General features: G+C 44.6%; 1 protein-coding gene across 1 annotated transcript in view; it reads right to left on the minus strand.

The window, feature by feature from the left end:
• Nucleotides 1–1,857: 1,857 nt before the first annotated feature.
• Nucleotides 1,858–26,706, minus strand: part of PLD5 (phospholipase D family member 5) — a 143,752-nt gene continuing 118,903 nt past the window's right edge. The window contains exons 6-10 of the mRNA XM_087828989.1: nucleotides 16,019–16,216; nucleotides 13,152–13,288; nucleotides 10,271–10,436; nucleotides 7,512–7,626; nucleotides 1,858–3,592 (exon numbers count right to left, since the gene is read on the minus strand). Of these exons, the coding sequence (XP_087685115.1) occupies nucleotides 3,336–3,592; nucleotides 7,512–7,626; nucleotides 10,271–10,436; nucleotides 13,152–13,288; nucleotides 16,019–16,216 (873 nt within the window). The 3' untranslated portion in view covers nucleotides 1,858–3,335. The remainder of the gene's footprint in view (nucleotides 3,593–7,511; nucleotides 7,627–10,270; nucleotides 10,437–13,151; nucleotides 13,289–16,018; nucleotides 16,217–26,706) is intronic.

Genomic DNA, 26,706 nt, shown 5'->3' on the forward strand with positions numbered 1-26,706 from the left:
GCGCCTGGCTTCTATCATTTTCAGGTACACCCAAGTGTGCTGTTTACAGAGCACGGATAACATCCAGAATGTCCCATGTCCTCTCCAGTGACTGATAAGCTATGATGCAATTATTTGATAGGCCAGCGGCCTGTGGCAGAGCAGTGGGGACCAAGAGTACTGATAATCGAGAGCGTGTCAGTGACTGGATTTGGGGGTGATCCGAGTTGCCTGGGAAGAGAGCAGGCTGCATAAAATCTGTTGACGCTCACGGGCAAGTTTGCGCCTGAAGGCCCAGCAGAAGGGCTTCAGTTAGCTGAAGTGCTCTCATGCAGCGCATCAGTGTGGGGGGGAATGGGTCACTGGGGAGAAAAAGGGGCATCTGTAATACTTTAAACAAAAATAAAAATTATAAAAAGTTAAAAAAAAAAAAAATCAATGCTTGAGGTAAATAAGGCACTAGGTTAATGGAGGTGGCACAGAAATCTAAAATATAGTCTCAAATTGGGTTTGCTTTCCTTCCCCCACCCCCTGGGAGATAATTCCTGGGATGTTCGTTGCAGGGGGAAATGAAGTCGGGAGTCTACTTAGCACAGACACTAAAAGGGAGGAAGACCGTTTCTAGAGGGGTAGACAAAGCATCCAAATGAAAAGGAAAGTTGGGCAGAAACAAATGTTCTCTTAGGAGACATGGGCCCAATTGTGACACTCTGCACAGGGGCTGTTTTCCTGGCTGCCCCGGAGGGCCAGCGTTGCCTCCTGGAGGCAGTGGCCTGGTCACTGCTGCTTGGGCCGCCTGGAAGAGGGGGGTTGCCGGGACGAGTAGGGCTCTGACACTGCTGGGGCCTGGCAGAAAACCCGGGCACAGTTCCTGGGGCTACCTTCCTGGTGGGGCTCAAAGGGGGGCGACAATGATGGTCAATTCATAAAGGACAGAATTCTCTTCTCTTATCACATGCAAAAGATAGTGACAGCGAAGGGGCCCCCTCACACCGCGCCGATGCTTGTCCCATGGCTGTGACAAAGACTCCAAGAGACAGCTAGAGAGCTAACAAGGGAGCAGCCATCTCTCCTCCCTTCCGATGTCCTCAAGCCCAGCCCAGCGTGCTTTCGTCTGCCCGGGATGGAACGTGGTATGTCTGTATGTCTGTCTCCACGCCTACTCTTTTTCTGCTTTCTTTCTTAAGCATCACCAGAACCACCCATACTTTACTGAGATGTCTGGATGGAGGACCCCCTAGTCAAACAAGGGTTGGGTATATGGTAACTATTTAGTGTCTTATGGGCTGGCCATTATTGATGAAGAATTTCATTAAGAATCCCCCAGTCATTCATAAAAACCTGTTACCCTTAAAAATACAGGTCTCGCCCGGCTGGCGTGGCTCAGCGGTTGAGCACTGACTTATGATCCAGGAGATCGCGGTTTGATTCCTGGTCAGGGCACGTGCCTGGGTTTCAGGCTCGATCCCCAGTGGGAGGTGTGCACAAGGCAGCTGACCAATGACTCTCTCATTGATGTTTCTCTCTCTCTCCCTCTCCTTTCCTCTCTCTGAAATCAATAAGAATATATTAAAATAAAATAAAATTCAATAAAATAAGTTGTATGGAAGAAAATAGAAAAGATAGAAAAAATGGGAAAAAAATAGCCATCCTACACCAAGCGAACCCACTGGATAAGATTCATGGATTTCTCCATCACTCTTTATGGTATATTAGAAATACATCTCTAGAAATAGGAAAAAGTAATTAAGATTGCCTTTCTTTGCTCTGAAAACACCTGTACATGCCATTCCAAATGAACAATCCTTCACACATGTCAAGGTTTATGTTGATGTCACTGATGCCACAGTGACGGACACAAGGACCACGATCCCGATGTCCATCCAGAGGGTGTCCCCATGGCCGTGCTCCTCCGCACTTGCAACTGGAAGCTGTGAAATGGTTCTGTCTTGCAGGTTCTCTGGGAGAGCCTGGTATTGATTCTATCAGGATACCACAAAGATTATTTCAATAAAAATATTCTACATCATAATGCTTAGCATTTATATAGGTTCTTTTGATTTCAAAACAAGTTATAAATATTTCCTACCGTAACAACATCTTCGCGAGGTAGGTATTTGCTGTCCCTACGTTACCAATAGAAACCCAAGGCCAAGGACAGAGTCAGGTGCACCGTTAAGACTGGGCATCCTGAGGCCACCTGCTCTGGGCTCCAAGGAGACCATGCCTCTGTCTAGTGTAGCAAGTCTCCGTAAATACACATTATATATTGTATAGACAGATATAAAACAACACACAGTGACATTATAGAACAATAATCCAGTGTTTTTGTTTCTTAGTAAAATATGTTAAGCACAGTATTTAAATTGCATTTCTCTGAAAAGCATTTGGTATATTAAATAGCAGAAGGTATATTAAATAGCTCTATAAACGTTTGCTGGCATACTCTTAACAGCATGATTCTAAAGAAATTCAAGTCCACGGACGCACAGAGATCTTTCCTTTCTAATAGCGGAAACTAAACAAAAAAATGTGGAAAGCCACTAGACCTCATAGCTTGCTGCGTATTAGCAGGTGGCTGCATCATTTTTCTGAGCTTGAGAGAAAGGATACATATTGCTGGCTGTGGTTTGAAAATCTCCACCTGGTAGACGAAGAATGCAGTTGAAAGGTGACACTTAAAGACCGCTATTTCCATTTTGTGTCCGTTCCGAGGAATTCATACCCTTTCAGGAGATAATCATACTTGGAACTAGTGTGGAGGTGACTAGAGGGACACTAGATGACAACATTCGGTGAGAAGAGAAAATGATAAAAATAAAATCTATGGCGTCAAAAGGAAAAGAGCAAGGCGGCGAAAAAGGTATGTTTCAGGAGAACCAAGGCTGGCAGGACAAGTTCACGGCCAGATGACGGTGTAGGCCTTGGAGATGGTTTACAAGGGTAAAGACTTGGTTTGGCCTCTTGTCCGAGGTGAAATCCATTCTCTTCCAAGTCAGTTCTCAGAATAAAAGAGAGCTCACCTCATGCTAAGCTCCCTAGGCCTGACCACGGGGTCAGCAGACGTGCTCTAAAAGTACAAAGGAAGAGGCGGCCACGTCTGAAAATCTGTATGCAAACCTAAAAACCAATTCCACGCTGAGATGACATCCTCCGTCGGAAGCCACACACGCTGAAGTCTTAAACTGAGTGTCCCCGCCGCTCAGATGTGGTTAGATAGGACATGGCGTTGGGGTTATTTTTTGATAAGTGTGCTTTTTCCCTAAAAAAAAAGAGATATTAAACTGCTCCCCTCTCCTCTGGTCCTTTATGTATAAATGGGAAACACCAGAGGCCCGTCAGTGTGGTCGTTCGTGTTATACACCAGCAGGGTCCTTCCCACTCGCGCTGTGGGGTGCAGTTTGGTTTGAGGGGGGTCTGGGCCTGAGCGGGCTGGAGCAGTTGGGCTGTTTGGTTGGCTGTAGGCTTCTGGCGTAGGGTGAGTACCAGTCCCTCTCAAACACCTCTCTCAGCTGCTTAATGATGCTCGTGTTGTTCCTCACATCCGCTTGGTTGATCACCAGGCCCGTGCCCGCATTCTGGGTAAAATCATTCCCTACCCAGTCAAAATTCCCTGCAAACAAACAAAGGAAAACCCGGTGAGGATCCACTGGGGGCGCCCCCCCCATACAGCGAAATATGCAGCAGATTCCATTAAAAAAATAATGACATCAACACCCGAGATGGTAAGGGGGAGACCAAATTGTGTTGACAGCTCAGAAAAAAAATGAAATAAAAAAATCCAGGAAGCCTTCCATATGGCAGATTAATATTCGCATGTTATTTTGGCATTTTCTTCAGCTTCGCTCGACTTGAAACTCTAAACAAGGAATCTGCTGCTCTTTTTTGTAAATGTTATTTCTTATTGACATTCACAAGACGCACTAAATACGGCAACATTTAAAATATACGGGAATCCACTTAAAAATCCTGTGAACAATTACTACCTTCTCAGAGACGACATCTAATCCATATGTTACCAATGTGGATCCTAATTAAAATGCTTGGGAGCTTTCGCATCAAAGTAAAAGCTGAAGCCAGGACCAGTTCCCATCTGATTACGCAAAGCACACTCCTCGCTCGGATGAACCTTATTGCGAGAAATGAGACGTCTATTAAAGGTTCAGGGCATCCCGTCGGGTCTCTGCACACAGACCCCCCCTTGCTGGTGCTGCGCTGGGACACGTGGCTGCACCCCGAGGCCCTGGCTCTGCGCAAGTGCTCAGTGCCGGGTGACACGGGCTTGGGCCTCTAACTGGGGAGGGGCTCCTGCAGGTGGCGAGTTACTCTGGAGCCTGTTGACAGGTGGCATCTTCTATTCATTCCATAAGCAAAAGGCTCCTGCCTCTCGAAAACTTTTGGGTAAGACCCTAAAATCTCATCCCTACAGCTAAGTGCCAGGCATTGGAGCAATCGGGGTAAAATTTTTATCTCGTGAACATGATGTCATTCAGTCGTCACTGCAACCCTCATGGTGATGACACTAACTCCATTATATTGACGAAGAAATGAAGGCACAGAAAGGCCGTGTCATTTGTCCAAGGTGGGAGTGAAAACGTATCAGGGCGAGGTTCAAAGCCAGGTCTGACTGCACAGCCCACATGCACCTTCCGTCCCAGGTCACCTCTGATCCTAAAGGCACACCTTGTGTTGACTGGGTGTGTCACCCTGCACTTCCACCCTGGTCAGCCCAGGGTTGGCACATGGGACCACACTGGGACCTCTACTCCCTTCATCTGCAGACCACATTTTCTGAAGGAGACATACATGGAAATATGCTTTGGGGTAGCCCGGGAAAGGGAAGAGATGAGGGTTGAGAAGGGGTGAGATCCTTAATCTATAAAATTCAGCTTTTTCCTTCAATACAATAGATGAAGCCAAAATCTTGTATCTCTATTGATTCTCAAAAGCTCTAATTAGGTTCTTCTCAGGAATTATAGCTGTTGGCTATTTTCACAGGCCCTCAGACGCATTCCTGTACCCAGTGTGATCACGTGTGTTTTTTTTAATATATCTTTATTGATTTCAGAGAAAGGAAGGGAGAGGGAGAGAGATAAAAACATCAGTGATGAGAGAATCATTGATCGGCTGCCTACTACACTCCCCCCACTGGGGACTGAGCCTGCAGCCTGGGCATGTGCCCTGACCGGGAATCGAACCTGTGATCTCCTGGATCCTAGGTCGATGCTCAACTGCTGAGCCACGCTGGCCGGGCTGATCATGTTCTATCTTTCTCTTCCTGATGGCTTGGCTGAACTTCAAAATCACAGTATATGCTTCAGTATTGTTTTCAGTTGGGATGGCTTCATGCGGCTCTTTGTGAGATGGCCATTTCAGCTTCCAGAATGCAGGTTTAGGCCCCTGATGCCAGAGCTGTGGTGTCAGCCCCAGGAACACCACGGCGATGGTACAAATGAACTCACTGGGAAGGTACATGGGCTTCATGAGCCTCTTCAGTGCCTTCAATCAAGCTACAAGCCCTAATCAGCCTTCTAATTCAGACCATCTTCCAGATGAGTTTGCCAAGCTTGATTCAAATATACTATGAAGAATTAAAAATTAAGAGAGATGATACTGTTTGGGGATTCTTCTGTAAGTCTCGTGAAAATTCATAGAGCTATAATTCTATGCAGGGCCTAGTGAGGATTTTTCTTAATTCAGAATTCTCAGCGGGTGTCTGAGTGATGACTTAAGAGCTTTCCAGAACATGCTGATAATTATTTAAATTATCAATGAAGTTTTCCTCTTGATGCCCTTTGAATATTTTTATACTAGAACTATGCTTCACTCTAGGGAATTAATGTTTTACTAAAATGCTGTGTGTAAAATAAACTCAATTAAAAACACATTAAAATAACAGAATCCAGAAATAGACCCACATAAATATAGTCAACTGATCTTGACAAAGGAGCAAAGGCAATACAGTGGAGCAAAGACAGTCTTTTCAATAAATGATGCGGGGACCACAGGGCATCTATACGCAAAACTAAATCTAGATACAGACCTTACGCCCTCCACAAAAATTAACTCCAAGTGGATCACAGACCTAAATGTAAATGCCAAAACCATAAGACTCCTAGGAGAAAATTTAGATGACCAGGGGTTTGGTGAAGAATTTTTATAATTTTTTTAAATGCTTTTTATTGATCTCAGAGAGAGGAAGGAAGAGAGAAAGAGAGAAACACCAATGATGAGAATCACTGATAGGCTGCCTCCTGCACGCCCCCTACTGGGGATCCAGCCCGAAACCCAGGCAAGTGCCCTGACCGGGAATCCAACCATGACCTCCTGGGTCGATGCTCAACTGCTGAGCCATGCTGGCCGAGTGAAGAATTTTTAGATATAACATCAAAGGCACGATCCATAAAAGAAAGAACTGAGAAGCTGGACTTCATTAAAATTAAAAATTTTTGTTTTGTGAAAGACACTGTCAAGGAAAGCAAATGATAAGCATGCGTTGGAAGAAAATATTTGCAGAAGACACATCTGATAAAAGACTGCTATCCAAAATGACAAAGAACTCTTAAAACTGAACTATAAGAAAATGAAAAATCCAATTAAAAAATGGGCCAAAGACTTTAACGGACACCTCACCGAAGAAGATAAACAGATGTCAGATAAGCCTCTGAAAAGATGCTCCACGTCAGAGTCACATGTCATCATGGAAATGCAAATTAAAACAACGAGATACCACCACATACCTAGTAGAACGGCCCAAATCCAGAACCCTGACAACACCAAATGCTGCTGAGGACATGGAGCAACAGGAACTCTCATTCATTGTTGGGAATGCAAAACTGGTGCAGCCACTTTGGAAGACACTTTGGTAGCGTCTTACAAAACTAAACACACTCTTATCTTGCTGCTTGGTATAAAACCTGCACACAGGTGTTTATAGCAGTTTAGTCCTAATTGCCAAAACTTGAAAGCAGCTCACAGGACTCGGGATGATCCATGTGCCTGGTCATTTGCATATGGCATCCCATCTTACCTTCATTCAATGAAGTAGAAGCTATTATTAGCCCCATTTTACAGAGGAGAAAACTGAGGTTTAGAGAGCTTAAGTGAACTGTCTAAAGTTAGACATTTAAACAACGGCAGGGGTGGGATGGGCACTGAACTCCAACCACGGCAGGCTGGCTGTGGTACTGTGTGGGGAAGGAGCAATGTGCTCGTTCAAGTGCCAAGACTCCCCTTTCATGAGCCAGTCACTGAGTCACCTATAAAATGAGGCAAAGGGACCAAAGAATTTCCTGCAAAACATTTATAAAAAAAAAAATCTCATATGGTCTCTTAGTGGACGAGTCAGCCATAGAGGAGATGTTGGGCTGAAGACCTCCTTGCCCTCACTCACCCTCCTGTTTCCTGACCTCCAGGGCCCCCTCCCCGCTTCACTAGTAGGCTCTCCCGAGGCCACCGTGGGGGACAGAGCACAGCTGGACCACCACTGACCTGCAGGATCCCCCAAGGAGCCCGGCAGTCCCGGCACCTACCGATATAAGCGGCCCCATCCGTGACCATGTACTTGTTCCGATTTAATTTAGGAAAGGTGAGATTCTTTTGTTCTTTTGTACCACAAGCGTTCTCTCTTTCCAGATCAAAAAATTTCTGGAAGACAAAACCAGGTAAATACATAAAGCAGGCGAACAGAGCACATTCTGGGTCTGGTTCGAGAGTATGAAAGGGTCTATTACCCACGTAGCAACAAGAGGCCTCGTATTGGGTTATTAAAGGCACAATCTTGTCAATTCCTACAGATGCAGCTATTTTCGCTCTCAAATCTGTACAGGCAACGAGAGGAAATGAGCAAGCTCAACTATAATGAACACTTTTAAGGTACAAAATGAACACACATTCATTCTTTCCACGGGGTGAGGGCCCGAAGGCTGTTTCAGTCTCATTGCCTTACTCATCAGGGTGCACTGGCTTTTGAAGGGGGCCTCGGGGTGCTCCTGGCAAGCATGCCAATGAACTCAATGAATATTCTTACGGCTGCACACATTAGGCTCAGCAGCAGGTCCATGTCAATGACTAGCTGATTAAACTGGGGATTTGCAAAGGTCAAAAGAGATTCTGCCGAAGGAACAAACACTCTGCATTTAAACACCTAAATCTAAGGCTCTTTTAATAGGCAAATAAAATTTTAAAAAAATCACAACTTCAAACCACGAATCCTGAATTTCAACTATGTGACCCCAAAAACAGCATTCCAGGGGGGCTAAGTCTCTGGCACATTGGAAAAAGTTGGACATTTTCAGGACCACATGGAACCTTTCCGGAATGCCTTACAGCGGTGGAGGAATCACGTGTGTTTGAGAGAAAAATAGAGCAATACCGAGGAATGAAAACATCATTCATAGTTTGAAAACTGTAAGTGTTGAGACTTGGTGTGGGGAAATAAGAAACTGCTCTTCGCCTTCCCAGGGGCGAAAAGAAGGCTATTAAATAGGTGATCACTAAGGTCCTTTCCAGCCTTGAACATTTTATTCTGATTTTTTTTTTGTAGAACCCTTAAAGTCAACGGTGCACAGTCCAGAATCTACTACCCAAGCGCTGTGTGCCGCCTGTCACCGAGGACCATTCTCCCAGGGCCACGCTGCCATGGATACAGGCAGTCCTGCCTGGGTCACCTCACTTCCTCAGCTCCCCTCTTCTGCAAAATCCACGTCATTTGGAGGATTCACATACTGCTTCTGTGGACTCTTCAGGCTGACTTAGTAACCTGTGAATGCTCTAAGTCAACGGCGAGGGCATGTCAAATTGAGAATGATTTTATTTTATTCTTAACATATTTTTCTAAATTGATTTTTTAGAGAGAGGGAGAGAGGAACATTGATCAGCTGCCTCCTGCATGCCACCCCCACCCCGGGGATCAAGCCTGCAACCTGGGCATGTGCCCGGACCAGGAATCGAACCATTGACCTCTTGGTTCATGGCTCAACGCTCAACCACTGAGTCACATGGGCTGGGCTGAGAATGACTTTAAAAAGAATTAAACATACATCCTAATTTAAGTCAGGGATGGCATCGCAGCTGGAGGCTTTACTGAGAACCCATTTGTTCTAGAAAGTTAAAAATGGCCCCAAAGAAGGAAACAGCTTTATCTGGGAGACTAAAATGACAGTAGAAATTATATTGTGTTCACTGACATACTATTAGATGCAGAATATGCTGTGACAGCAAAGACATTTCAAAAGTGATTTGCTAATTTATTAAAAAGTAAACACCCAGCCGACTGGGATAACTTTGTGAGTTACAGTGTCTTTCCATGAGTCCCCTCGTGGATAAAACCCACAGAGCAAGGGGTGGGCGGCCACTCCCACCACCTGGGAGTGGGCCTGGCACAGCAGGGTCTCAATGCTCCATTTGTTGAATGGCTGGGGTGGAATTTGAGGTGAAGGATTAGTGGCATGAGTCAGGGAAAACACAAAGAAGTGCTGTAGGCGGAGGGAACAGCATGAGGGGAGGGAGAGAATGGTACCTGTGAGGACCAGAGCTAGAGACTCAGCACGTTTAGAGCATAGCAATTCCCAGTCTGGCTCCCTCAAGGATGCAGAGTTGGGTTAGCAAGTGGCCCAAGGGACCTGGAGCGAGTGTAGGAAGCGGGCCAGGAGGACATGAAGGCTGGGGGAGTCCGGCTGGAGCACGTTCCAATGCTGTTGGTCACAGTCTTACAAATGAGAATAGTAGCTGAAGGAGGCCATTCAAAGACGAGAGGACACAACAGAAAGTGTGTGTAGAGAGGGTTAGACTATGAGGGCACCAGGACACTTGGGTTCTAGTCTCCTTTCTTGGGTGTGTGATTGTTTTGAACAATTACCTACTCTACCTTTTTTTTTTTTAAATCCTCAGCAGAGGATATTTTTTCCATTGCTTTTCAGAGAGAGTGGAGGGGGGAGAGAGAGGGGAAGGAGGGAGAGGGAGAGAGAGAGAGAAACATCGATGTGACAGAGACACATGGACTGGTTGCCCCCCACATGCGCCCCGACCAGGGCTGGGGATCGAGCCTGCAACCAAGGTCCATGCCCTTGACTGGAACTGAACCCGAGACCCTTCAGTCCGCAGGCTAACGCTCTAACCACTGAGCAAACCAGTCAGGGTCCTACTCTACCTTTTAAAGTGTTTTTCACTAACAAAGATTGTTATTCCTGTTCTTAACTGGAAGTTCACGTGCATGTGTGCGCTCACAGCGTTCAGGGATGCGCAAAGGGGAGAAACTTTTTTATAATAGCAAAGTCAACGTAATACTTACAACTTTCAAACTGCAGTTGGCCTCAGTGCAAATAGCTTTAAGAGATGAAATAAAGTTAAATGTAAGGGGGTCCGTGTCCTTCCAGAAGCTTATCAGGAGTCGAACTTTGACGCTCCGCAAAACTAACGCTTCTCTTATTTTCCCATCCAAGTCTGGCCAGTAAGTCCTGTAGAAGTAATATCCATGTGGATAAAAATAAAGAAAGCGAGTTAGTTTTGGAAAATAAATTTACTAGACTTCAGAGAACACTGACATTAGTTTGATCATTGCTTGTTCTGTGATACACACATGAACGTGTAGGATGCCTTGAAAAAAATGCCAGCCTCCTGGGTTAGGGCTCGGAGAGGGGTGCTTTATGGGGACCAGCTCCTGCCTAAAATGAGGTCTCCCAGCACCAGGCCTCAGGCTGTGTAGGGAGAGGACACAGACAGACTGACAACCACCATGTGCCACCCTCACCTCACTTCCAACCCGACGTGTGCTCCAAGAATCAACTTCTCAACAGAATTCCAGTTAGGAGCCTTGAGCAACCCCTCTCCCACACCGTTCAAACCTCTGTTTTTTGATAACTGTCCCCAAATGAGCTTCTGCTCTGGTTATCAAGCTTTCCACACTCTTATTTCCAGTCTGTCTCCCCCCTCCCAGCACTCTGGGCCCCGGGAATCCTCCATCAGGCAGTTCCCCCTACAGGCTCAGCCTCGCCCTCGAATCCTTAGCGTTTGCCTGCACTGAGTTCTGACTCTTCTCCAAACCACAGCTCCTCCTGAAGTTTTGCTGAGTATTTTCTTTTCTTTTTTTTTAAAAATATATCTTTATTGATTTCAGAGAGAGGAAGGAAGAGGGAGAGAGAGAGAGAAACATCAATGATGAGAGAGTCATTGATCGGCTGCCTCCTGCACGCCCCCTGCTGGGGATCGAGCCCGAAACCCGGGCCTGTGCCCTGACCGGGAATCGAACCGCGACCTCCTGGATCCTAGGCCGATGCTCAACCGCTGAGCCATGCTGGCCAGGCTCTGCTGCGTATTTTCTACCACAACCTGCCCACTGGGTTTAGGATTTGAGGTCAGCCTCCCTCACCCCCACCCCCAACCGACACACACAATGTTGCTTCCACAGCTGACACTTAATCCTCAGTTAAAAACACTCACAAAAATAAACGTTCCCGTCTTAAAGATAAGTTTCAAGTCGGTCTCTCTCCCCTAGGCCCTGCCATTTGTACACCTTCTGTTCGTTCCTTCAAATCATTTCCTAATTCTGGGCCAATCCACTGTTTGGACTAATGATATATTATCCAAAACCTCAGCCCAATAGTTTTGTAATCATCGCACCTCCAACTGTCCTTCAGGCCCCTCCAGTCTCTTATTCACACTTAACCAGCTCTGTCACCCAGGTGGCCCGGATCCATGATCCCTCTGTTTTTTTCCTGGTCCATCAGAACCTCTTGGTCTTCTTTCCCTGATCAGAGGAACCTCAGCTCTGGTCACTTGAAGGACACTCGCCCCTCTCCCTTCCTCTGGGTCTTGGCAAAATCTAAATCTCGGATAAGTGCTGTGATTCCCTCGGTCTGTGTCTATAACCACAAACCACATCAGTCTTGTGCAGACTGGAGCAACACAAGCTCAATGCCATGCAACAACCCCTAGCCTTGTGTTGGGTCATTTTCACCTCTGGTGCCTTTCTCTGATTATTCCAAATTTTACCCTTTCTAGAGAAACTTATTTCTTTTTTCATTCACAAAATTGAGGTTCTTGGTCATGGTCTTCCTCAACTCTCTACTCCCTAATAATATGCATTTTTAAATGCTTGCCAACAGTCATTAGGAGTGATCTGCACAAAGAAGCTGCATATTATGCACACGTGAAGATGGCAACATGGAAAGTATTCAGGCAACATAGGGCGGGTGTAATCATTTCAGCTCAGTAAGTGGTTATTGTGAAATTGTAATTTTCCAAATTAAAAAGGGCTCAGGTTGTACTCCCAGAAATGTGCACTTGGAATACTTTTTCTGGATTAAATGTATTATTGAGAACATTTACAAGCATGCAAACCTCGGCATTCCCAGCAAGGAAGCAAAAGAGGGGAATATCTGGGGCATAGCCACGAATTTCTGCACGTCGTGAGTTAGGCAAGGTATGCATTCTGCCCCTGAATTATTACTGAGGAATTACTGAAAAAGATCTCCGTTTTTAGATGCTCCCTTCCTCAGACAGAGGGGTGGCTTGACTGACAACATACACATTTTAAGTTTCCTTCTGCTTCAAGTTGAAAAGATATTATGAAAATTTAGACTGACGTGAATACGAGGCATCCTTAATTTAAGGAACATCTTGCCAGACCTACTCAGGTGCAGGATGCCCTTCAGGTACATCTCAACTAAAAATTTTCAAAATTCTTTTTTTTTTTTTTTAAATATATCTTTATTGATTTCAGAGAGAGGAAAGGAGAGGGAGAGAGAGATAGAAACATCAATGATGAGAGAGTCATCGATCAAGCCCACAACTAGGCATGTGCCCTGACCGGGAATCGAACCCTGATCACCTGGATCCCAGGTCGACGCTCAACCGCTGAGCCACGCTCGGCAGGGCTCAAAATTCTTTTCGAATAATTTTTACCTTATTTCTCAAATCATTTCCAAGTTGAAAACAACCCGATCTTCATTCTGAAGTCGTTCCTGTGCCTCTGATGTAAACTACTGGGGCGCTTCTGTAGGGCGAGGCCCTGAGTCCTGAAGACGGACTGAGGGAAGGGGTGCGTCACGGCTAAGCTGCGCCTGCCCACCCAGCGATCTGAGTGACGTGCCACCTAAGTGACCTGACAGCGTCTCAGCGTCCAGCCTGGCCTCGCCAGCGGTCCCCAGTTCAGCGCCCGGCCCTGCACTGACCTTCTGGAGCTTGTGCTGGAGATCGGCAGGTAGTCCATGACCGCGATGTACACATACTGCTTGGCGTCGTCGATGACGCTGTGGATGGCGTCGACGTCAAAGCTTCTGTTTTTAGGGCAGAAGAGCTTGGGGGAGTTCTGTGAAGACATAAAAATCCAACTTTCAGTGCATTAACTTTTGTCATCTGGGAGTTAGTTTCTCTTCTTTTGCAAACCGACTTTCCAGTTCTTCATGAGATAAGACAAATATTTATTCAATTCTATCAAAGTTGAGGCACGCAGACATCAAACCGTGGTGGGATTGGTCTCAAATCTGCCCGTTAAGACTATTTTGGGAGGAAATTCTTGCCTTCAATACACACACCTTTGGTTTTCGGAGGAAAGCTCCAGCTCTAAACGTGTGACCCTGGCGTACAACCTTCTCACACGTAGCTGTTCATTTCCTCAGGCATTACTAGATAACACCATATACACAGAGCAGGCAATTTACTCTAGAAGTCATTTCATCTGAAAGTTGACATGGCTATCCAAACGTTCAAGACCATCTAAAAAGCTTGTTTTCCTCCCCTAATCTTTCTTTCATCAAGTCAGGAAGAGGAGTATGGATTGTTGAGAAAGGACCATCAATAATTCTAGAGGAAAAACAGCGTGATTAAGATGCCCAAATTCATCAGGAGAGACGAGGAAGGGAGATATTCTGAAGGACTTCAGCAAAATAAAAAAGAGGCAAATTGTACTTGTATTTTTCTCTTGTTCAAAGCGGTTTCCATCTTAAAAAATGTATGGTGTTGCCCGGCCAGTGTGGCTCAGCGGTTGAGCGGCGGCTTAGGGTCCAGGAGATCGGGGTTCAATTCCTGGTCAGGGCACAGGCCCGGGTTGTGGGCTTGATCCCCAGCAGGGGGCGTGCAGGAGGCAGCCGATCAATGACTCTCTCATCATTGATGTTTCTCTCTCCCTCTCCCTTCCTCTCTCTGAAATCAATAAAGGTATATTTAAAAAAAAAAGTGTATGGTGTCTTTACCTGGCTGGGTGGCTCCATTGGTTGGAGAGTCATCCCAAACCCCAAAAGGTTTCGGGGTCGATTTCCAGTCAGGGCACACACCTAGGTTGTGGGTTTGATCCCTGGTCAGGTTGCTTATGGGAGGCACCCGATCGATGTCTCTCTCTCTCTTTCTCTCTCTCTCAAATAAGTAAGAACATTATCCTGGAATGAAGATTAATAAAAATAAAATAAAATTAAAAAGAGTATGGTGTCTTTAGACCAAGTTGCTATAGAAAAAAAAGACGCACTTTGGTTTTCTCATTGCTTTTCCACTGGCAAGGGCTCCTTGGAGAGACAGTAGGTCAGTGGTTGACAGGTGCGGGGGGACAGGGCAAATGGAGCGACTGCTAACGGGACTGGTGTTTCTCTGTGCTGATGAAAATGCTCTAACACTTGAGGGTGGAGATGACCGCAAAACTCTGACGATACTAGAACCCACGGACTGTATACTTTAAAAGGGCAAATTTTATGGTATGTGAATTATATCTCAACAAAGTTGTTAAAAATGCAATTAGCAACACACAGTAGAGGTTTTAAAGAGAAATATAATGTGGTATTTTTCATAGCATAGCAAGTTCTACTTAAAGCCTACCTTCACTCAATAAATCATCTCAGTAAACACGACGGATGGGTGAGTGAACTAAACAATAAACAACAAGAAGTGAAACCAGTCTAGCACCCAGATCAATAAGAATAGACATGGAACTCACTAGTTTTTATCTTGAAAAGCAAATGCATAACCTCAAAGAAATCTACAAGACAGGGCAAAAGCTCAGCCAACTATGGTTTCCATCTTCTCACTTCAATGAGAAGTGTAAGAGAATTGGGATGATCTGCATCCAAGTTAAATTTAACCTTTTTGTGTTCCGTGGGAAAAAAGAAAGAAATAATACATATTTATATTATAACTTGAAATTTATATTTAACCATGCTAAGTTTAATCACTGAAAATCTAATTTTGGAAATGGTCATTCATAAAGTCTTCAAATATATATATATATATTTTTGTGTGTGCTAATTTAGGTGGGACTGTCACCTTATAAAAATAAAATACACTGTTTTAAGGTATTTTACAATATTTTGAATTTAAATAAATTTGTCTTGGCACCTGTTTGACAGGTATTATTCAGAAAACTGTATGCATCCTGGAACTTTTTATTGATACTACCACTAATAAAATCGGTCCAACATTTACTGCAGCTTTTAGGGAGCCCTGAGTGAAAGTGGGTGGGGTGGTGATTTTCCGTGATGTCAGAGGCCTGAGAGCTATGCAAGGAGTCCACCCCTCCTGGAGGACAGGGGAGGGCCTCTTTCCCTCCAGCCTCAATCAAGTACAAGAGCTTTGCTTTTTTTTTGCTTTGCCCATTGGGGTTCCCTCAGATTTGTTTCATCAAACGGTTCTATGGCTAAAAACAAGTCTGAACCTCACTGATGTGGGGCATCAAAGATACGGTCTGGTGCAGAAGACCTGGGTGCCGGTGGCTCTCCGGGCACTTGCCACCCGAGGCTCTTTGTGCTACAGCAGGTAAGCTTCAGGATCCTCATTTGTAACATGGTCACGATCCTGGGTCTTCCTTAAGGGACAATTATGAGAGTCAAATCAGATCACACAGAGAATCTGGGATTAGGAATGATTATTAACATCTATCATTAGGAGCAGCATGTGACTGAGCCTAAGAGTGGCCAGATTGGAACCCTCCAAGGAATGGGACAGAACTGACCCCTGAATTCATGGTTGCCCAAGGTAAGATCACGCTGGAATATTCCACCTTAACCAAGGGCCCGTGGGAGGGAAGGACAGGAGGGGAAAGAGGGCGGCCACTCACCGACACAAATGCTTGAGATTTGGTTTCGTTCAACTGAAGCTGCAATTTCTTTTCATTGTCATAGACTCCGTAGAGCCTCTTGGACCAGGTCTGAGGTACTCTGCTCTTGAACTTTAACGAGCTATATAAAGCGAAGATCCTTTGTAAATCCAGGACCAGGCAGCTGCAGTTGTAGAAGATGACACCGAGCTCCTTCATCTGCGAAATTAAAATTGGGAGCGTCAAGGCCACGAGTCTGATGGGGTTAGTTTCAGAGAAAAAACAATGCTGAAGTACTGGTGAGATTTTTTTTTTTTTTTTTGTACTTTATACAGAAGTATGTAGATATAGTCAACATGAGGAATATGGAAATGATGCATCATAAAAATAGTTAACATTTAAGAACTTTTGCTTTCCTTTTGCATTTGGGCTCTTACAGATAATTCTCCCACATTCACTACATTTTCACATTGGCTCTTCAGGTTTGTTTCCTTAATGCTGATTTTTTGTATGAATCTTTAAATCAGCTATATAAAGGGTGACTGATCGATCAGCCGAGTCATTCTTAAAGCTACCTTACCCGTAAGACAAACCTTACATGTCAGGGATCAGTCCTCTGTCTGCTGGTGGGCTGCTCAGCACGGCCCAGCCACACACCAGCCACATGCCAGCGGCTCACCAGCCACATGCCAGCAACATGCCCACCAACGATCATGATGGGCTGCCCTGATTTTTCAGTTCAATCACACAGTTAACAGTTGGTTGAACGGTCCAACTATTTAAATAAAATAATCTTGAAAAAGCTGGAGATTAATTAGCCAATGATTCTTTGGAAGAAAATTATTCTTAGGAAAAGACTTAGTGATCAACTCATGGAACTAAGAGAGGCTTAGGACCTCGGACACCTGGAGAACCCTGCCAAGAAGCTGTTCTTAAAGGTAATGACTTTATTTAAAACTTGAGTTCTATCAATGGCTCCCCTTTGTCCCTTGCACTTGGACATTATGGGAGACCCTGTGGAATGCTTGGGTTTGACACAATCCAGGAGATGCTATCACCCTACTGCTTAGGGAGAAATAACCACAGTAGTGGTTATAACACTTACCGTGCACCAGTTACTGTTCTAAATGCTTTACGAGTCTGCATTCATTTAAACCTCGCAACAACCCATTTCACAGGGAAGGAAACTGAGGTGCAAAGAGATCAAGGGACCTGCCCAAATGCACAGCTAGAGAGCAGGAAGCTGGGATTATGATACAGACCAGTTTAATATTTCATTTTCCGGGAGAACTACTTACAAAGTGGAGCCCCCGTAAACCACAGCGCCCTGTGGGTGGGTGAAGGCCAAGGCCTACTGTTTGTGGGGGTGCCCTCGTCTCTGCCACCCCGGAATTTCTATTTATATTAGTGCTCCCGGTTTCAAAGCACAACCACCGGAGGAGAGGCATAAGCTCCGTTCTTCGCCGCAGTAATTCTAAATGACTGATACCAATCAGCCTCATCACAGCTCGACTTATCATTTACAAATGTCTGGTTTGTTGTTTTCATGGTTTCATAAAAAATGTGAACAAGCGTTTCTTGAATATTCTCGACAGAGACAAAAGAACCTGCAACCGCGAGTGACTAACGTGCACCCAGTTAGTTGCTGATTTATATTCTGAGTTACTGCAGGAAATTTAATTACTAGGAGCTCTAACTTGATTTTGTTTCTGCCCTCAAGGTGAAACTTTTGTTACTGGGAACAGAAATAAAGAATTGAATCTTAGCTGGAAGGCCGCCTGCAGCTCAGAGGTGTCCTCTCTGGCCCCTTCCCTCCCAGGGTGGGTGGTCTGTGCCACTTAACTTGTTGACATCTTAGTTTCTTTGTCACCGAGCTTGGCAGAAAGAACACGGCTAATTGAAGAGAGAGGGGAATGTAAGATCCTTGGAGAACAGCAAGTTCGACCTTATTTCCAAATTAAGGAAACTGAGGACCCCACAGGGCAAGTGACATGCAGGATCACGGAATAAAGTCCTTCATGTCAGGTCCTGGTCTCCTGCGCCCAACAAAGCTGTGCCTCATTGACAAAGGGCACCCACACGGGGGGTTCATTTGTCGGATGAAGGAGGGGTGTCGTTTTTTTCCTTCCTTCTGGTGCTGCTTAATGATGGGGCCATGTTCTGAGAAATGCTTCGTTAAGCGATTTTGTTGTTTGGCGAACATCACAGGGGGCATGGCCTAGATGGCAGAGCCTATGGCACACCCCGGCGACGTGGGATAGCCTGCTGCTCTAGGCCACAAGCCTGGACATCGCATTACTGCCCAGAACATGAGCTTAAACCAGCACACGCTGCTGCTCAGCCCTGGCACGGGGCCACCACTGTCATCTTCTGCACGTTTTAAAGGCAACATACAGAATCATTTGGCAAAATTTTAAGAAATATATAAAACGAATTCAGTCGCGAAGCGAAGGGCAACATGAATTGAACTAACAAGCTGGGATTGGAAGTTAAATTCTCCTCTGACTCTGGCCCCGAATTAAATCTCCAATTAAAATTCCCAAAGACTGACATCACTGCTGAGAGAATGGGGAACACAGAGGCGGGAACCTTTGTTTTCTACTCGGTAGGAAGGAGCTTTCTTTCCCTTCTGAATAAACTCGGTGCTTCTGGCTGAGGCTGTCGCTGCTAAAGTGCTTTTCATTGTTACACGCCATCAATCGTTTTTCCTTGCAGGGCACTAATTTATTAGTTTAAAAGCTGCCACACGACGACTGCAACCATTACCTAGGAAGCAGGTTAATATGATTATTGTCACTGTGTAACCGAGAAAGCTAAAATGCAGAGAAAATGGCCTAGCCCCAGTTCCCCGGAATCCAGTATGTGTTCATTTCTCAGGCTTAGAGTATTTCCTTTTCTCAGTCCTACAGGCAACTTTAATGCATTAAAAAATCGCCCAATGATGAGATCCCAGCAATGAGTGATATAAAATGTTCATTTGAATATTTCTAATAAACATTTCATTCTGGCTTCTCTTTTGGGATCAAGGTTGTGGCACTAAAAAGCTACAAGGAGCGCTGCTGTGGCTCACTTAAAATAATAAAGCTGTCAAAATAGGTTCTGCTAAATTAGAAAGAATAAACAGCTTAAGTCATACTGGAATCATAAAGCACAGGCATTATTTTCAGGTTAAGGGTATTGTGGGGAGGAGCTGTTAGCATGGTGGCAAAATTACCCTCCAACCTGGCAAGATGAAGAGGGCATCAGGGTCGCCCATTTATGTTCTGAAAACAAGAGTAATACATGCAAAAAAAAAATCATATTAACAATAATCAATATCATCCTTGCCAAAAATAGTTGTCAGATACCCTGCAGCTTTCTGACCTTGTCCACCCCAATCCTTGGATCAACTGGTCTTCACCGGGTGATTCTGAATGCCATAAACATCTTAGGACTGCAAAAAGAATTAAGGAACCCATGGGAATGTAAACAAAGAAAAGGAGAGAGGGAAGTTTTTTCCTTAAGTCTTTTAAAAAAATATGTCTTTATTGATTTCAGAGAGAGGAAGGAGAGGGGGAGAGAGAGAGAAACATCAATGATGAGAGTCATTGATCAGCTGCCTCCTGCACGCCCCCGACTGGGGATCGAGGAGCCTGCAACCCCGGCATGTGCCCTGACCGGGAATCGAACCCTGATCTCCTGGATCCGAAGTTGATGCTTAACCGCTGAGCCACGCCCGGCCGGGGTTTCCTTAAGTCTTAATTGTTGCCATTGAGAGGGCAGAGATTCTGTGTGGATTTTAAAAAAGAAATTGAATTAGAATGGAAAGAACCAAAAAAATGGAAAGAGAGGGTCAGGATGCTTGATCAACATGTCAGGAGAGTAAGGGAGATTCTTGGTCATAAATTCAAACTTGGGCAGTGACATCACTTACTCTGTGAAGCTTGCTGTCTGTTCTTTCTTTTTCCCAGAATTTTTCCTCTCTGTGTCTCAGTACTTGGCCTGCGTTAAACGTGCATTTAAAAAAAGGTGAAAGAAAATGAAAAAAAAAAAAGAGGGAGGGGAAAGCAAACAGTAGGAAGAGCAGGGAGAGAGCTTCCAGCAAAGAACAACTCTCTTCCTCTCAGAAAAGAACTAATAATATATATTTATATTCATTACAAACCCCAGCTACTCTGCCTTTGTGTAAATATTATTGGCGCCCTAGCCCAGCCCACGTGCCAGCTTCCAATCACAACTCCATAAGTCCTGATGCAATGCCATCAAGTATCTTAGTTAAAAATAAACACTCCACTTGCTGTTTGTCTTATCTATGAGGTCCATCCTTTGTTCTGGGGAAAAATAAAACTAGTAAAATGGGAATTTTTCTTAAAAGAATCCATTTCAAGACTCTCTTTTTCTTCCTAGATACTTTCCTGTATCATGCTGACTTTCCCAGGCTGTTTGCAAGTATAGGTTCTGAGGCAAGACAAGATGTCATTTCAATGATCCTCCCTGCTTATAGAGCAGGATGTTCATAATAGGCTGCCAGCTACGAATGCATTAACACTCAAGTCACAGTGTAACCTCCGCAGAATTACAAGCTGCTGCCATGGTGCAGAATCCGTGGGTTATTATAGAATGAAACAGAAATGATAATCGACTTTAGAAAATAAGTACTAAAACTGACCTTATCAAGAAGCCACTGATCTAACTGTATGTGCAGAACGGACGGGAACATTTTGTAATTCAGGAAAATAGTGTGCTTTGATTCTTTCACATTCTACTCCAATACGAAGATACTTTGCTGCAGGACTGGAAATTTGAGGCTAATTGCTCGAGTTCTCTCTTCAGAGGAAGACGTTTGAGTACAGTGGTTCTCAGACTCAAAGGTGTACCAGGATCACCTGGAGAGCTTGTTAGAACCCAGATTTCTGGCCCCAGAGTTTCTAATTCAATAGGCCTGTGTTGGCGCCCCCAAGTTTCCCAAGTGATGCTGATACTGCTGGTACTGGCCCCCAAATCACACGCTGAGAACCACTGTTCACAGCGATACTCAACTTTAACATGCACACAAATCACCTCAATGTAAAAGAACTATGCATCTGCCCATTTTACTGTTTACCAACCATAGAGATTTGTCAGCCTTGCCTTCTCCAGCCTCCTTAATCTGCTACCAATGGATTTCACGAAACCTTCCTTACACCCTCTACTTTGATTCCAAGTGCCTAAGACAAACTGCCAAACTACCATTCTCTGGGGCATTTTCTCAGTTCACTGAGATCCTGTTTCTGGGCATGTCCTCAGTTTGGCTCTAATAAATTCTAACAAACTCCTACGCAATTTGTTATTTACAGGTTCGGATGTTCTTACATCAACAAGTACTTTGCTATTTTTCATATGGGATAGCAGAAATGGATTCCTGAGATGAAAGGCAATCACCAACAGATCACATGCAAACGTTGTAGCCTGGAGTGGGTGCAAGAACTTCCTTACCAAGCTCCAGGACTCGCTCTCCTAATTTCTACTGTATCTTCTCCAACTTGTACAGGCTTCTTAAGCAAAGGAGCTTGCTTAACCGACTTACTCAGGACCACACTGCATGAAACAAGGGTAATGTACTAGGACAGCTGACTGCCTATGTTTATGTTATTTGGAACCCACTGGGGAACACATCCATCCATCACAGTCTGTTCCTGAAAGGAATGAACTGGCCCCATAAAATCAGAGCAGCCCAGCCTCACACCGCTCCCGTAAAGAAAATGCTTCATTTGCCAAATGCAATGGACCCACCCCAGGCTGGGAGCTTCTAAAAACCGAGGAATGAAGGAGCGAAAGGGAAAAAGATGCTGGGTTAAAGCAATTATCAATACATCAGTCGGGAAACTTCTAAAACGGGGTAACTAGATGCATGTATTATTTAGGAGAATTCTGACCAAGAATATTGACAAAACAAACTGTGACTACCTCCTGCTCTCCTGATCATTTCAACGTGGGGGTAGGAGGGCAGGAGAATTCCTGCAGCTCTTTTCTTGATGGCCAGAAACCAGAGTCTGCTTTATTTTCAGATAAGACAGAATAATGTAAGACAGCTCCGCAAGGCCTGCCTGGGGCATAGAAGGGAAATTGCTTAGCTGTCAGAGACTCACACTTCCACGGGCCCCGTAAGGGTCTTTTATCTCCCCTAATTAGAACTTTCATGGGTCTCTCTTTTTATTTTCTAACATACGCTACACTGGCTGTATTGCTGAAATGAAAAGAAAAAGTCTCTCTGCTTTTTAGTTTATTAAAGAACGGCATTTTACATTTAACTTGAGATTCTTTTACTATTTTTGTTTTTTTTCTTGGAAAGAATGGAAAAGCGTCACAGCTTGGGGTGTTCACAGTATTCCAGAAGTCCCTAGGCCCCCGTGGCTTCTGGATGACGGTTGTGGAACCAGCATCTGTCAGCACGGCTCAGAGTGATTCCTCATAAATAGGTGCTTGGCGACAATTCCAGGTCATTAGCCGCAAGGAACCAGAGTGTGAAGGAAAAAGCGATATGATCAGTGTCTTGGCAGCTACCGTGTGATGGAGTAGTTTTAATAAAATATGAATTCAATTTTGTTATACTAGGTGATCAGATGTTATGTGCTAGGTACGAATCTATATTCTATATTTTGTAAGAAGAGCTGAGACATGAGAAACTAAGAAACAGCTAAAGCAGAAGGCAAAATATGAGGGTAGGTGGCTCCTTATCAAAAACCTTCATTAATACCCAAGGAACACGTGTACTGTTCTAGTCTAAAGAGTAAAAATCAGCCCTTAAGTGACCCCTCCACACACGTCCACTGAGGCCAGTGCCGTCAGCTGGCTGACCCAGGGTCTAGCCTCAGTCCCTCCTCCCCAGCTGGCGATGGCCACGTGGCAACCGAGGAGACGCAGGAGTGCCTGGGGCACCTCCCTCCCCATCGCAGAGCCCGTCCTCCGTGGGGGGAACCCCTCTGCCCTCTGACTTAGGGACCACTGTCTCTCCCGCTTGTTTCCTGGGCCTACAGGTGACAGAGCTACAGGTTTCCAGCTGCCTTTTGAGCCTGATGCAATAAACATGAACATCAAGACAGAAAGACTCAAGGTCCCCGATGGCCTCACTGAGCCACCAGGTGAGCCCTGAGCTGTCCAGCCCCGGACTTTGCAGAACAACCGCACTCTGAGCTATTCAGGCCAGCCTGAGTTTTTATTGCTGCTCCTTGCATCTGGACTTACTCATAACTGGCATATACACTATTATGTATATATGTAGTATATATAATATGCACAATCGTATCCATGATATATACACTATTAATACTAGGTTTATGTGCATATATATATATATATATATATATATATATATATATATATGTATCCTTCTGCATATATAATTTTGAAACTTGCTTTTTTCATTAACTATTTATTGAAGACATAATACCTAATGCCCTTATGGTATCTCATTAAGTGCATGTAGCATAATTTATTTTGCCATTACCTTGTTAGATTCCTAGGCTACTTCCCTTTCCTTCCTTCTTCAGCCATTATAAACAAGCCTCTGTACATATTTCATGGTTTACACCCGGGAGCGTGGCGGGGGGGGCAATGTCCCCAGGCAGCATGATCCGGGAAAGCGCTGCACGTAGAGGGGAGCGTATGTGCAGAGGCAGAGAAGGGGACTGTGGGTCGTGCCCGGGGCATCATTAGTAAGGTTCTCAGGGGTGATCGGGGCCAGAGCGGTTACAGTGAGAGAGAGGGGTGGGCATGAAGTGAGGAGACCTCTGACTGCCAGGCTGAGCCGGTCACTGGTGGTCTCCGGGTGCTCGAGGGGGTGATTCATGCAGGGACAGGAATCCGTGGGTGGGTCTTAATGACAATGGGGAGAGGCCAGAGCAAGAAGACGTCCTTGTGGGCTAATTAGTCCCAGGACAGACTACCGAGGGTGCACTCCAGTGTCACCTGGATGGAAAGGTGACTACATTTGTGGATGCACAGTGAAGACTGAATCTTCAGCACTTGCAAACCAACTGGATGCATGGACTGGGAACTGGGAGAAAGGGGGAGGGAGGGAAGGGGAGAGGGGAGGATGGTGAAAGCTCCTCTCCCTGCCTCCTGTCCCTGACCAAGGATCCCCCAGGAACTTCTGGCCCCAAGGTTCAGGTTCTGTCCTGGGTAACTCGCAGGGCTGCTGTGAGGACCAAACAAATCAACATTCATGGGAGATTTCCCAAAAGTATAAGCTCTTACTCCAAACTACGACCTGTTAATATTTCTACCTATGCGGTTGGCTTATCTTAATCTTGCTTTATCATTAAGCACGATTTGTCCCACAGGGTTCTGAGAATGAAATTCAGACCCACCACTTGTAAAACAAACGTATTCAGCCCCGGGGCAATTCAGGAGCAAAAGAGTATTTTTAGGCAGTTCTTAAGGGTCCAAATATGGTGCGTTCACCTTTGGCTAAAACAACATAGAAGCGGTTTAGCAGTTGTGGGCGGGGGTTAAGAGGGCCACGTTACAATGGGACCAGGCAATGGAGCTAATTTTCTACATGCAATTGCTGTGGGAATTAAACTTCAGAGGTTTTGATAAATATGACAGCTACATTTTGGTGAATTCAACAATAAAGGACCGAAGTGACAGCTAATTATAATGGATGCTTGAGCTGTAACACTTGAAGTATGCAGAATGATTTATAGGTATGAGTAGCATTCTCGCAGGTCACTGTATCAAGATAATACGTTCCAATTTTTCCCAATTAGAAAATGAAAGCAGAGAGGTAAGAAAAATGGGGCAGTACAATTCATCTACGTGAATCTTTTAAAATATAGTCGTTAAAATAAATGCATTGCTTAGTTAGGGCTGACTAAGCCCTCAAAGAAATCCGGTGAAACATTTTAAATACACTTTTGTGGAAGGAAATGAAATCTGTACGTGTATATTCAATGAACTTTGCCCATAGAGTTTTACCTCAATATTAAATACAGAACAAAACAAAACTCCATAGTTTTTTTTTGTTTTTGCTTTTAAAATATATCTTTACTGATTTCAGAGAGAGGAAGGGAGAGTTGAAACAACAATGATGAGAGTCATTGATCGGCTGCTTCCTGAACGCCCCCCACTGGGGATCAAGCCCGCAACCTGGGCATGTGCCCTGACCGGGAATCGAACCGAGATCTCCTGGATCCTAGGTCAACGCTCAACCACTGGGCCACGCCCGGCCGGGCAAAACGCCATAGTTTAAAGTGCTAGTTTTCTGCATATAAAATTTTATTTTTTATAATGAATAATATATTCTCAACCATCATGAGGGCAATGTCAGAAATGTTGCTAAATTGATGTGGACCAGAGTTGGGGGGAGGTCACCAGTCTTCACCAAGCCCAACATACAGAGCAAAGTCCATCTGGGGAGGCTACTTTTGAAGTGTTGCATGGAATTTTAGGCATCATATTTTAAGAGGAACTTTAACCAAATGGATGATGTCTAGAAAAAAAGGGGCCAAGATAAAAAAAAAAATCTCAAGACATGTCACATGAGGAGCCATCGTGGATATTGCAGGTGATCATGCCCTTTAGAATACGGGTTGGACATTGTGGTGATTGCGGGGGGGGGGGGGGGGGGGAAGAAGGCATAGGGCGGATAAATGGTGATGGGAAAATAAAATTTAAAAAATTTGTAAAAATAGACTAAGGTTGGAGGTACATGAGGGAGAATTTTGGAAATAAGTGGGAACGACCTATTGACTAAATCTCGTCATGGGAGAGCAAACAGAAAAGAGGGCAAATGGGGCTCTTACTTCTTCTTGTAATTGCACAAGTTGAGCCTATTTTATAACAGATAATAAACGAGCTTTGTGAGAATGTCTCCCATGGGAGACCAGGAGAGAGGCTTTCTAAGTAAACTCTTTTGAACGGTGTTATCTGCCAAACTTTTACTTTAGAAATTGTCAAAAAGAAGCATAACTTTGTCATTGAAAATGCAGTCTGCTAATACATTTCTTTGTAAGAAGCAGCATCTTCCATTCCCTCATTTACTTTAAATTAGCATTTTCCCTCTTTTACCCTCTCCCACCTCCTGTGCCCCTGAAGCTTAGATAATTTTATTAACCAATAAATTCAATTAAAACCCAATAAATTCAATTAAAAACTTTATTCAATGGAGAAGAAATATAAAAATAAATAAAAGGCATAGGCCAGCAAAAACCACCTTTCTGTGCAGCCTCGGTAGTCTTCTAAATCAACACTAGGAGAATTAATTGCTCCTTTGTTTCCCTTCATTATTGCCTAAGAAGTATTAATTATTCTCTGCTGGACCTGCAGTTGAACTGCCTTTTGCTTTGGTTTCTCTTCATGTTGGTTCTGATATCTAGTTATCCGCACTGACAATGTGCCACTTTCCTAGGAGCTAAGACACATCTTTAGAACCTCATAAATTCTGAGGGAAATGTCAGCATAGTGTTAGCCGGATGTGCTGTAAGAACAGTGACCTCCTCCTGCCCACCAGCACGCCCACTGGGTCTACAAAACCATTCTTCAGTCCTTTGTTCTTTTAATTGAAAGAGAGACTAGAAGAGGCAATGAAAGACTTAGCACCCTTTCTCCTGGCTGCTGATGTGCGGCTATGACTTCACCCTCTAGGGAGGCTTGAAAGAAATCTGGGCTTGGCAGAGGCAGAGGGAGTGTAGCTCTCCCTAATATCCCACCAAACCGTTATCGTCAGAAATAGCAGCTATGATGAAATC

This window comes from Miniopterus natalensis, chromosome 21 (genome assembly GCF_054644295.1).
Source record: "Miniopterus natalensis isolate mMinNat1 chromosome 21, mMinNat1.hap1, whole genome shotgun sequence".
In the NCBI taxonomy this organism is placed as follows: Eukaryota; Metazoa; Chordata; class Mammalia; order Chiroptera; family Miniopteridae; genus Miniopterus; species Miniopterus natalensis.